This window comes from Anabrus simplex, chromosome 4 (assembly GCF_040414725.1).
Source record: "Anabrus simplex isolate iqAnaSimp1 chromosome 4, ASM4041472v1, whole genome shotgun sequence".
Taxonomy (NCBI): Eukaryota; Metazoa; Arthropoda; class Insecta; order Orthoptera; family Tettigoniidae; genus Anabrus; species Anabrus simplex.
Window position 1 is genome coordinate 201,848,446 of NC_090268.1, and position 13,503 is coordinate 201,861,948.

At 45.6% G+C, this 13,503-nt stretch overlaps 1 protein-coding gene across 1 annotated transcript in view; it reads left to right on the plus strand.

The window, feature by feature from the left end:
• Nucleotides 1-13,503, plus strand: part of LOC137500478 (dynein axonemal heavy chain 7-like) — a 68,534-nt gene that overhangs the window by 34,133 nt on the left and 20,898 nt on the right. Inside the window, exon 2 of the mRNA XM_068227375.1 lies at nucleotides 10,506-11,023. Within this exon, the coding sequence (XP_068083476.1) occupies nucleotides 10,506-11,023 (518 nt within the window). The remainder of the gene's footprint in view (nucleotides 1-10,505; nucleotides 11,024-13,503) is intronic.

Here is a 13,503-nt window from a genome sequence, read left to right on the forward strand (position 1 = left end):
ATCCTGGATCTGCACACTGGCCCAAAGGAAAACACGGACCCTTCGATTTATCGGAGGCTCTTCCGGTCCGTTGTTGGCCGCTATCCAGGTTCAGTCGTCGTCTACACGGATGGTTCAAGGACAGATACTAAGGTGGGCTGTGCGTTCGTTGTTGGTAATGATAGGTTCCTTTTTGCTCTTCCGGCAACCTGTAGTGTGTACACAGCAGAGCTCTATGCTATCTGTGAGGCTCTGCGGTACGCACTGTACAATATTCGCCGCCACTTCCTTCTGTGTACTGACTCCTTGAGTTCGCTTCAGTCTATTGATACCTGTTTCCCTCGACACACTCTAGTGCAGCGGATCCAGGACCTGCTGGCCTGGTGTTCGGATGCCGGCACCAGAATCACGTTTCTGTGGCTCCCAAGCCACATGGGCATAGAGGGAAACGAGTTAGTAGATCAGGCTGCCAAGGAGGCAGTTACAATGCCCCCGTTGCCTTTCAAGGTTCCAGCAAGTGATATTCGCTCCCAGCTGCGACATCTTGTTATGTCCCATTGGGAGATGGAGTGGCAGGCCATTCCACTTCCCAATAAGCTGAGAGCGATAAAGGGAACAACGAAGGTATGGAGGACTTCCCTTCGGGCTTCGCGGAGGGAAGCCGTGGTATTATGTCGTCTTCGGATCGGCCACGGTATCTTGACTCACTCGCATCTTTTGAAAGGAGAACCCCCTCCGGTGTGTAGCTGCGGCGACCGTCTTACCGTGGTGCACATCCTTACGGAGTGTGTGGACCTGGTCGATCTGCGCCGTAGTCTTAACCTTCCGAGTACTATCTCCCTTATCTTGCGTGATGACGAGCAGTCAGCAGACCTCGTCGTCCGCTTTATGAGGGATAGTGGACTGTTTTATCTTGTGTGATGCTGTCCTTTGTCCTAGTGTGTTTTGTGTCACTTTCGCTTTTATCCCATTGACTTCATTTTAGTTTGTGTTGCGTATTTTAATGTGTTATTTTAATGTGTTATTTTAACGTCTCTCGTAAATTATGTACTACCAGGCAATGCCTTATTCTTTTGGTTTCCTGTATATTCTCTTATTTTATTAGAAAATTAGGCATTGCGTATTAGATCCACTGTTTGTTTTAATCTCACCCTCATTTTTCTCCATCATCATTTTTTTAAACTTTAGTCGGTGGATATGTTTTAAAATTTTAATATCATCTCTCATGTCGTTTATCTCGTTCCATTAGGGGCCGATGACCTTCGATGTTAGGCCCCTTTAAACAACAAGCATCATCATCATCATCATCTCCCAAACCTGTGCGCTCTCCTCGTAGGGTCCAACTCTCCCCGAAAAGCGTCGAAGTTCTGGGCGGCACGCCTGCCATCTTTTGATGACGGGATGGATGTCGCACTGTCCTCTACATCTACGGATGTAGAATTAGATAGTGTTTAGTCTAACGAGCATTTTTTCGCTCATAACCTAACACTCCTTTTATAGTCCACGCTATGGCACTGTTACAGTGGAATTGTAATGGTTATGACAGGCATCTTGCTGGCTTACGTCAGCTCATTAGTGAGTACGCAGCGAGTATAGTCTGTATTCAGGAGACCAACTTCAGACCTGGTCATCATACGGTCTTGCGAAATTTCAGACTATACACGACAGAACGGTACTATGCTCACCGGGCGTCCGGTGATGTTGGAATTTTTGCACGTTCTGATACCTACAGCGAAGAGGTTCCATTAAGAACTCCCCTCGAGGCTGTAGCTGTTTGCGTTCCGCTGCCTCTCATAACAACAGTGTGTAATGTTTATTTTCCACCAGGTCACGCTCTTAACATAACTGATGTCACTGATATTATAGATCAGCTTCCACCTCCTTTCCTCTTGTTGGGCGATTTTTACGCCCATCACCCCATCTGGGGTTCGTAGACGCCTTGCCCCAGGGGGAGAGAGCTGGAAACATTAGTAACAAAGCTGGATTTATGTATTTTGAACACGGGGGAACCAACTCACTTTAGTGTGCGTTACGGCACATATTCTCGCATAGACGTAAGTCTATGCAGCAGAACGTTGGTTCCACTGTTTCGGTGGCATACACACGATGATCTCTGTGACAGTGACCATTTTCCCATCATTCTTACTTTGATGAACCAAAAATCCGTCGAGGCTCCCCCTCGATGGATTTTGAAACATGCTGATTGGCCAAAGTACTCATCGTTAGCTGCCTCTGTGGATCCGTGGTAGAGTGTCGGCCTCCGAATCCCAAGATAGCGGGTTCAAACCCGGCAGAGGTAGTCGGATTTTTGAAGGGCGGAAAAAAGTCCATTCGACACTCCATGTCGTACGATGTCGGCATGTAAAAGATCTCTGGTGATACATTTGGTGTTTACCCGACAAAATTAATTAAATCTCAGCCATAGACGCCCAAGAGAGATCCGGTTTACCCTGTGTGCCATCTAACGGACCTAGAGTAAAACGGAGCGTCGAAATTGACGAGCATACAGCCAGACGGCGTCAAATCGAAATGTCTGCACACGGTAGCTGAGGCTATACGATTATGATTATTATTATTATTATTATTATTATTATTATTATTATTATTATTATTATTATTATTATTATTGTTACGGACTTTTCCGTGGTAGGTAGAGGTGAAAGAAGGTGCGGGTGTGAATGGGTTTCAAGCTACGAAATTATAGTGCAATGTAAAATTAATTTAAAATTTAACAAGGTTATATTTTCTTTTCGAAAACAAAGAAATAACAAGCATGGCAGGTACAAAGTAGCAATTCAAAAGGGGTTAGTTACAATATTTACAGAATTTGGGCTTCGCGCCCTGACTTCACAATGCTTGGGCAATCAGCTCAGTTTTACCCCAAACACAAGTTTTAACAGAGGGGGAGAAAACCCCATTCATACCTAGGAGCCCTTGCTCCAAATTACACTGAAAAACCTCCATGAGGCATACAACCCAGAATTTTCAAAAGAGCCACTCGCTCTCAAAATTTAAGCCTCTCCCAGGCCACACCAAACTCCACCTTCAAGTTGTCCTCAACGGACATAAACACAGGGGTAAAATACCCAATCTACTGAGGTCTATTAAAAGAAAAGCAGGTTAATTAAATGACCTCTAAAATAACAATTTGAGAGGAGGCGAACTTGCACTCCTAATACACTTTGATTAAGACCTACTTGGCACTAGGCCGTTAATACAAGGGCTAATCCCATGCTAAAGAGGTGACTTAAGAAAAGAACAATTTGTTTTACATTAACGAAAAATAGGTTGGGAAAATAAGTTCACCTCAAGACAATGTGAGTGGGAGCTCGAGGGGGTTAGCACTCTCTATCCCAATATGTCGTTTTAAAAGAGAAAATATGAAAGGAGTAGTTACATTTTAGGAAAAGGTTACATGGCTGAACGCTTAGAACCCGCCCCGAAAGTTAAACTGCTGAGCTAGCAAAGAAAGAAGTTATTAATCGGCCATTACCTTGTGTTGAACGGCTGGAGAAGAAAGAGGCGCTTCCCGCCCCCTGCTATGTACTTAACACACTGAAAGATGGAACAGAAGTGGCCGAGAGACCCAAAAATCAGCAGTTTAAATACTCTCGCGGAAGTTTCTAGGCGTTAGGGGAAAGAAAACACCCTCCCACAAACTCTTTATTGGATAGGACCCCGCAACAGATTCAAGTTGGGGGAAGATACATCTGATTGGATAGAAATTAATTGAAGAAATTCGGGATAGGATACATTCATAACAAGGGGAAGAAAGGGGTAAATATTGCCAACTTAAACAATGATAGAAAAAAAATTAACAAAGAACAAACTCTTGAAATTAAATTTTCTCCAAAAAATAGTTCTTTGACTCCGCACTAGGTTGCACTATTGGTGATCTTCAGTAGTGTCCTCTAGAAGAGAAAGTTCACACTTCTTACTTCAAGCGAAACAAAAACACATCAAAAATGACACAGTTCAAAAACTCAAAATTTTCCACGTGGTGACATCTTCTGAGACGGTAGGAAATTAATACTGTCAATAAAGTTCAGACTTCCTCCAGCAGAGGAGTTTCAACAGGCGCACATTTTAAATTAGCGGAGTGGAGGTGTACCGCCCGGTACAATTATTATTATTATTATTATTATTATTAACGATGATATCAGGCAGACCGTCGGCGAGGAAATAACTTATATCACCCGAGTTATTCTTGCTGCTGCTGCTGCGGAGTCCATTCCGTTCTACTCGGGGACTCCTCGCCGAAAGCTCGTTCCTTGGTGGAACGAAGAAATAGCAGCAGCTATCAAAGAACGCCGTCGCGCTCACAAACGTTACCGTCGAAAGCCTACTGCGGCCCACTTGATAACATTCAAGAAACTCCGCGCTAAGGCGCGAGTTCTTATTCGTCAAAGTAAGAAGGCTTCATGGCAGAGATATGTGTCGTCTATGACGTCACATACTCCATCATCTCAAGTGTGGACTAAGCTTCGACGTATTTCGGGTATCCATGGATCATCTTCTGTACCGGGAATTTCCATTGCAGGCAATATTGTCACTGAATCCCTCCTGATTGCTGACCATCTAGCCAGTCATTTCGCGGATGTATCTGGCTCCGGGAATTACCATCCTGATTTCCTCGCTGTGAAGCGAGAGGCAGAACGTCATAACCTTAGTTTTGCCTCTCAAGCTTCAGAGGACTACAACGTGCGCTTTACGGATTGGGAACTCACAGCGCCCTAGCGCTTTGCAAGGACACGTCTCCTGGACCGGACAACATCCACAACCAGATGTTGAAACACCTTAGTGATGATAGTCTACTCCATCTCCTTCGTGTGTTCAACCGTATCTGGATGGAGGGTTATTTTCCGTCTCAGTGGCCACGAACCTGCTACGCAGGCGTAGCAGGGGGAGAGGTGATACTCCCACGTGGCGCGTCCCAGGTGGCGGATAGGGGGGTCCTAACCGGCTTGCCGGCGGACTTGAGGGAAATAAAATACCTCTCGCGGACCAAACACACACCCCCTGTGGGTGGGGGAGGCTGACGAATAATACACCCACGGTATCCCCTGCCTGTCGTGCGAGGCGACTAAAAGGGGCGCCCAAGGGATGAATGAATTATAACCATGAAACGACTTTTGATTTGTACCATCATGCGGGGAACACCATGGGTTGCATGTACTTGCGAGTAGTATCACCAACATGGTACGAAGTATGTTTGTGATTCGTTGCAGTAAAAAGCCTGGCCTGGTGGATTCCAGTACCCTTGCGTTGTACCCATGTGGGCAACACCGCGGGTCTGGGCGTAGCCTGTGAGTTGTACCACTATATGAGCGACATCGTGGGTCTGCGTTGCCTGTGATTAGTACTCACTATGTGCGGAACACCACGGGGCCCTTGGGACCGGCACCAGTGACTAGTACCCTAGGTGAGGAAACTCATCGGTTTGCGTTGGCTGTGGGTGGCGCCATTGTGTGCGAAACACCATAGGTCTGCGTTACCTGTACGGAGTACAATACTTGTGAGTAGTACCATCTTTTGTGGAACACCGTGAGTCCTTGCTACTTGTGATTAATACCCCAACGTGACACATACCATGGTTCTATTTTACTCGCGACGTGTACCATTCTGTGGGGCATTAGACGTGGATTTTGCACCCCGTTTAGACACCAAGCATCATTGTGCTTTATGAGTGGTTCCTTGGTCGGTAATAACGTTATTTTCGTTCTCTGTTGAATCCGATCCACTGGTTTTTGTTTTTGTTTGTTTGTTTTGTGTTTTGTTGGGTTCCTGTCCATCCATTCATTCTTCATGACATTTTTTCTTTTATTTTGTTCAGTGGATGCCTTTGTAATTTTTGTTCTTTCATTTCGTACCATTAGGGGCCGATGACCTTCGATGTTAGGCCCCTTAAAACAACAAGCATCATCATCATCATCATCGTCTCAGTGGCGAGAGGTCATAGTCATTCCTGTCCTCAAGCCTGACAAAGATCCTAAGTATGCAGGAAGCTACAGGCCGATTTGTCTTACCAACTGCCTGTGTAAGTTATTTTAGAGGATGGTAAGTCGCCGACTCGTGTGGTAGCTGGAGAAACAAGGACTCTTGCAGGGTACCAATGTGGTTTTCGAGCCGCTCGATCCACCACTGACCACTTGGTCCGCCTGGAGAGCTCTATTCAGGATGCGTTTCTCCGTAAACAGCACTTGGTAGCTGTTTTCTTTGATTTAGAGAAGGCCTACGACACCACATGGCGATATGGTATCCTTTCAGTCCTGCATCAATGGAGATTCCGAGGTAACTTGCCGGTAATTATTGCGAATTTTTTGTCCCTCCGTCTATTCCGTGTCCGAGTAGGGAGGATATTTTCGCAATATCACGTTCAGGAAAATGGAGTCCCACAGTTATCGGTCCTTGGTGTCACTCTGTTCGCGATTGCCATAAACGGTATTGTCGCTGCTGCTGGTCCAGCAGTAGTACCGTCGCTATATGTGGGCGATTTTGCTCTGCACTATAGGTCGTGCAGTATGGCAGTCGCAGAGCGACAATTACAGCAAGCTATTAGGAGGGTGGAGAAGTGGAGCTTAGAACATGGCTTTCGGTTTTCTGCCGCAAAAACCTCCGTTGTCCACTTTTGTCGTCAACGTACTCTTCACCCTCATCCTGAGCTCTATCTAGGAAATGTCGTTCTTCCAGTTTTTGACACCTACCGATTTCTTGGGCTCCTTTTTGACAGTAAATTATCGTGGGAGCCACACGTGCGGGAGCTAAAAGTGCAATGCACCAAGAGGCTTAACCTCTTGAAGTTTCTTAGTAGCACTAATTGGGGAGCTGACCGCGTGGTCCTCCTGCGATTCTATCGGGCACACATTTTATCCCGGTTAGACTATGGCAGTGCAGCATATGGTTCCGCAAGACCAAGCGTTCTTGCGAAGCTGAACAATATCCACCACAGCGGGGTTAGGTTGGCGACGGGAGCTTTTCGTTCTAGCCCCATCGCTAGCCTCCTCGCTGAGTCTGGTGTTCCGCCTTTACACCTGAGGCGCCAGCAACTCCTACTTCCGTATGCTGCAAATTTGCGACAGATGCCACTTCATCCGAGCTATCGCTGCGTGTTCAACAATGGCAACTGTTTGTTGTACGCTGCTCATCCTCGTGCGACGCGGCCGGTTGGGATACGCTTGGATAGCAGTTATGAATTGTTTGACGTACCTTCGATTCCTTGCCTTGTCAGACAACCGAGTGGGGTACCTCCGTGGGTTGTACGACGACCTGAAATCATCCTGGATTTGCACACTGGCCCGAAAGGAGACACGGACCCTTCGATTTATCGGAGGATCTACCTGTCCGTTGTTGGCCGCTATCCAGGTTCAGTCGTCGTTTACACGGATGGTTCAAGGACAGATACGAAGGTGGGCTGTGCGTTCGTTGTCGGAAATGATCGGTTTCTTTTTGCTCTCCCGGAGACCTGTAGAGTGTACACAGCGGAGCTTTACGCTATCTGTGGAGCTCTGCGGACGCACTGTACAATGAACGCCGACACTTTCTCATGTGTACTGACTCCTTGAGCTCGCTCCAGTCTATTGATACCTGTTTCCCTCGGCACCCTCTGGTGCAGCGGAGCCAGGACCTGCTGGCAGGGTGTTCGGGTGCCGGCACCAGAATTACATTTGTGTGGCTCCCCAGCCACATGGGCATAGAGGGAAACGAGTTAGCAGATCAGTCTGCCAAGGAGGCAGTTACACTGCCCCCGTTGCCGTTCAAGGTTCCAGCAAGTGATATTCGCTCTCAGCTGAGACTTCTGGTTATGTCTCATTGGGAGATGGACTGGCAGGCCATCCCACTTCCCAATAAGCTGAGAGCGATAAAAGGAACAACGAAGGTATGGAGGACTTCCTTCGGGCTTCGCGGAGGGAAGCTGTGGTATTATGTCGCCTTCGGATCGGCCACGGTATCTTGACGCACTCCCATGTACTGAAAGGAGAACCCCCTCCGGTGTGTACCTGCGGCGACCATCTTACCGTGGTACACATCCTTACGGAGTGTGTGGACCTGGTCGATCTGCGCCGTAGTCTTAACCTTCCGAGTACAATCTCCCTTCTCTTGCGCGATGACGAGCAGTCAGCAGACCTCCTCATCCGCTTTATGAGGGGTAGCGGTCTGTTTTATCGTGTGTGATGATATCCTTTGTCCTAGTGTTGTTTATGTCAGTTGCGCTTTTATCTCATTGACTTCATTTTAGTTTGTGTTGCGCATTTTAATGTGTTATTTTAACCTCTGACGTAAATTATGTGTTAATATCTGTACTACTGGGCAATGCCTTATTCCTTCGATTTCCTGTACTCTCCCTTATTTTAATAGAACATAAGGCATTGCGTATTAGATCCACTTACTGTTTTAATCTCACCCTCATTTTTCTTCATTACCATTCCTTTTTAACTCTAGTCAGTGGATACTTTTTAAAATTTTACCTTCATGTCTCATGTCATTCATTTCGTTCCATTAGGGGCCGATGACCTTCGATGTTAGGCCCCTTAAAACAACAAGCAGCATCATCATCATTATCAGATCAAAATACAGGGGAGCTCGAGAGGGTAAAGCACTGTCTATCCCCAATTTAGAGTTAAAGTAACATGAAAATTTTACGTCGAAATGGTATAGGTTACATCAAAAACGGTTTCGTACCTTCCCTCAGGATTAAACTGCTGAGCTAGCAAGAAAATAAAGATGTTAACCGGCCATTACCTTTTTTGAAGGACTTTCCCCTGTGGGTGGGGGCGATAGAATAACACCCACGGCATCCCCTGCCTGTCGTAAGAGGTGACTAAAAGGGGCCCCAGAGGCTCTGAACTTTGGAGGTTGGGTTGGCAACCACGGGGCCCTCAGCTGAGTCCTGGCATTGCTTCCACTTACTTGTGCCAGGCTCCTCACTTTCATCTATCCTATCCGACCTCCCTTGGTCAACTCTTGTTCTTTTCTGACCCCGACGCTGTTAGGTTTGCGAGAGCTAGGAGTCTTTCATTTTCACGCCCTTCATGGCCCTTGTCTTCCTAGTTTCCTAGTTGTATTTCCTTTAAAAAAATAATCACCATTTTGAAGTCCTGCTGACTGATGGAAAGAGGTGCTTCCCGCCTTCTGCTATTCTTCCATACACTAAGCTAGATGTACGAGTGGCGGAGAGCCAGGAAAATTAGCAGTTTTTATACTCTCGGGGAAGGTTCGAGACCTTTTATGAATGATTAAGACACACCCACAGCCGTTTATTGGACAGCTTACAGTTACACATCGACATTGGCAAAGAAAGACGCTATTATCTGAAAATTAATGACAGAAATTTACGATTGGCTAATTTCAAAACTGGCGGAATGAAAAGATTTATATTGCCAACCTACAAATGAAAGAACGAAATTTAATTATAGGATAACTTATGAGTATAAAATATCTTCTAGAAAAGTTCCATCACTTCGCACCAGGGTGCATGATCATAGTTTTTGGTAGAGACATCTGTGAGAGAATGTTCACACTTCTTGATAATTAGTAAACAATAACAATTCGAAATTAACTCAGTGACATCTTCTGGTAAACGGTTGAATTAATTCAGTTTTAAAGTTCAGAGTTTCAGCTGTAGAGGAGTACTTTACGGCGGAAAATTCAAATGGGCGGCGTATAGGTGTACCAACCGGTACAAATCTCATAATAATTTTTCATTACAAATTATTTTTAACTCTAGTCAGTGGATACATTTTAACATTTTAATTATCATCTCATGTCGTGCATTTCGTACCATGAGTGGCCGATGACCTCAGATGTTATGCCCCTTTAAGCAACAAGCATCATCCTAAGCATTAGATTCTACGCAATTTTTACTAGACCTGTCGGTTGTGTTGGCCACAAAGCGTACTCTGTTTGTCTCATCATAATCTTCACTATGCGCGTGGGAGTACTCTTCCATCCGAACGCACTGAATTGCAACAGAGTACTATGCCATTTATTCTATACTCATTTAGATCCCTTTAAACAATAATAATCATCGTCATACTCTATACTCAAATGTAGTGTTTCAGTCAGTAACCATTGATAACTTGGGATTCCTTCCCAACGGCCCCATCTATTGTTGGTGGCAGTGTGGCCAGATTTCTATCATTCTGCGTAGTCAGTTGTAAACTATACGTAACATACAGTATGTTTTAACGAAACTTATCATTCCGTTATTTAAGTAAAAATCTGGGAGGATTGTAAGTCTACAATTATCTTAATTGTAGCAAATAAATCCCTCAGTCCTTCTTGTGTGAAAACATCCGTACGACGTGGGATTTATCCCTCAACGTGGCAACACTGCCCGTGTTCCAAGAAAATATTCCCGTCACGTGTGCAATCGTACGCAGTGTAGCACACGCATAATTCCTCTCTGTACCTCGCCCCTTCCAAACGTCTGTCAAGTTGTCCGACGTTGGCTTGTATCTGTAACACTGTAAATATGCATTATCGACATTTCTTATGTTTTTTGTATTTATTTACTTATTTTGTTACAGGCTGTATTAAAAAGATATACTGACCTTCGAAAAGAGAGAGAAGCATTCCGCTCAAAACTTGTGAAACTCATCATGAGGAAAACTGGTGACAAAGTTACGCCATACCAGATGCCTTCAGCTGAGGAAAAGGAGGTTTTGCGATATTACTACTATATACACCATGGAGTTGACACTGTTCATGTGTCTCCTCTGGATGACAGGTGGTTAATGAATATTTATTGCTTGGTGCCAGCCAAATTCAAGGAGTGGAAGGAGTTGTTAAACACACTCGAAGATGAATTGAAAGAAGATTTCATGATAACCGTCAAGAAAGCTATTATTGACTTTGTTTTACAAGATCCCAGCTGCGTTTCGCATGGAATAATTGAGCCTGATTCAAAGGATAGGAGAGAAATGAAAGAAGTTACTAAGTCCACAAAGGAATCATTCATCAGCACTCGGAAAAAAATTGAAAAAATTCTGCAAATAGTGAATCCATGTTTACCGAAATTACTCGACCTCTGGTACACTTCGTTTAGGTAAGTACATAATAATGTTAGTTAAGAGTGTGTTGAGACGTTGTTGTCTCACTGTTAATGTTCAGTATGTCATTTTCTAATGGTAAGGATGATCAGGCAGCAGTGGTAGAATATAGAGCCACGAACCTGCTACGAAGGCGTCGCAGGGGGAGAGGTGATACTCCCACGTGGCGCGTCCCAGGTGCCGGATAGGAGGGTCCGAACCGGCTTGCCGGCGGACTTCAGGGAAATAAAGTACCTCTCTCGGACCAAACACACTACCCCCTGCGGGTGGGGGACGCACATGTAGAATACACCCGCGGTATCCCCTGCCTGTCGTAAGAGGCGACTACAAGGGGCGACCAAGGGATGATTGAATTAGAACCATGAAACTACTCTTGATTCGTACCATCATGCGGGGAACACCATGGGTTGCATGTACTTGCGAGTAGTATCACTAAGTTGGTACGAAATAGTTTTGTGATAAGTTGCAGTAAAAAGCCTGGCCTGGTGGATTCCAGTACCCATGCGTTGTACCCATGTGGGCAACACCGCGGGTCTGGGTTTCGCCTGTGAGTTGTACCGCTATATGAGCGGCACCGTGGGTCAGCGTTGCCTGTGATTAGTACCCACTATGTGAGGAACACCACGGGAATACCGGCGCCTGTGACTAGTACACCTAGGTGAGGAACCTTACCGGTTTGCGTTGGCTAAGGGTGGCGTCATTGTGTGAGAAGCACCATAGGTCTGCGTTCCCTGTGTACCAATTTGTGTGGACCACCGTGAGTCTTCGCTACTTTTGATCAGTACTCCAAAATGACAAATACCATGGTTCTACTTTACTCGCGACATGTACCATTCTGTGGGGCCTTAGACGTGAATTTAGCACCCCTTCCGACATCAAGCATCATTGTGCTTTATAAATGGTCCCTTGGTCAGTAATACTCTAATTAACTACCTTCTTTTTGAGTCTGATCCACTGTTTTTGTTTGTTTGTTTTTGTTTTTTTGTAGGGTTCATGTTCATCCATTCCTTCTTCATGACATTTTTTATTTTATTTTGGTAGTGGATGAATTTGAATGTTTGGTTATTTCATTTCGTACCATTAGGGGCTGATGACCTTGATGTTAGGCCCCTTTAAACAACAAGCATCATCATCATCACCGTATTTACACCTGAGGCGCCCGGTACTTTTACTTACATATGCTGCAAATTTGCGACAGATGCCACTTCATCCAAGCTATCCTTGCTTGTTCAACAATGGCGACCGTTTGCAGTACGCTGCTTGTCCTAGTGCGACGCGGCCGGTTGGGATACGCTTGGATAGCAGTTACGAATTATTTGACGCATCTTCGTTTCCGTGCTTTGTCAGGCAACCTAGTGGGGTACTTCCGTGGGTAGTACGACGACCTGAAATAATCCTGGATTAGCACAATGGCCCAAAAGGAAACACTGACTCTTCGATTTATTAGATGCTCCTCCGGTTCGTTGTTGGCCGCTATCCAGGTTCAGTCGTCGTCTACACGGATGGTTCAAGGACAGGTACTAATGTGGGCTGTGTGTTATTTGTCGACAATGAGAGGTTTCTTTTTGCTCTGCCGGAAACTTTTATTGTGTACACAGAACAGATTGCTATCTGTGAAGCTCTGCGGTACGCACAGTCCAATGGACGCCGACACTTTCTTCTGTGTACTGACTCCTTGAGCTCTCTACAGTCTATTGATACTTATTTCCCTCGGCACCCTCTGGTGCAGCGGATCCAGGACCTGCTGGTCGGGTGTTCGGATTCCGGCAGCAGAATCACGTTTATGTGGGTCCCAAGCCACATGGGTGTAGAGGGAAATGAAATAGCAGATCAGGCTGCCAAGAAGGCATTTACACTGCCCCCGTTGCCTTTCAAGGTTCCAGCAAGTGATATTCACACTCAGCTGAGACATCTAGTTGTGTCCCCGTTGGGAGAGGGAGTGGCAGGCCATTCCAATTCCCAATAAACTGAGAGGGATAAGAGGAACAACGAAGGTATGGAGGACTTCCCTTCAGGCTTCCCGGAGGGAAGCAGTGGTATTATGTCGCCTTCGGATCGGTCACGGTATCTTGACGCACTCCCATCTACTGAAAGGAGAACCCCCTCCGGTGTGTACTTGCGGCGATCATCTTACCGCGGGACACATCCTTACGGATTGCGTGGACCCGGTCGATCTGCGCCGTAGTCTAAAACTCCCGCGTACCATCTCCCTCATCCTGCGAGGTGACGAGCCGTCATCACACCTCGTCATCTGCTTTATGAGGGTTAGTGGTCTGTTTTATCGCCTTTGTCCCAGTGTTTTTTTATGTCAATTGCGCTTTTATCCCGTTGACTTCATTTAAGTTTGTTTTGCGTATTTAATGTATTTTAACGTCTAACGTAAATTATGTGTATATATCTGTACTACCAGGCAATGTCTTATTCCTTTGTTTTGCTGTATTTTGTCTTATTTTATTAGAAAATAAGGCATTGCTTA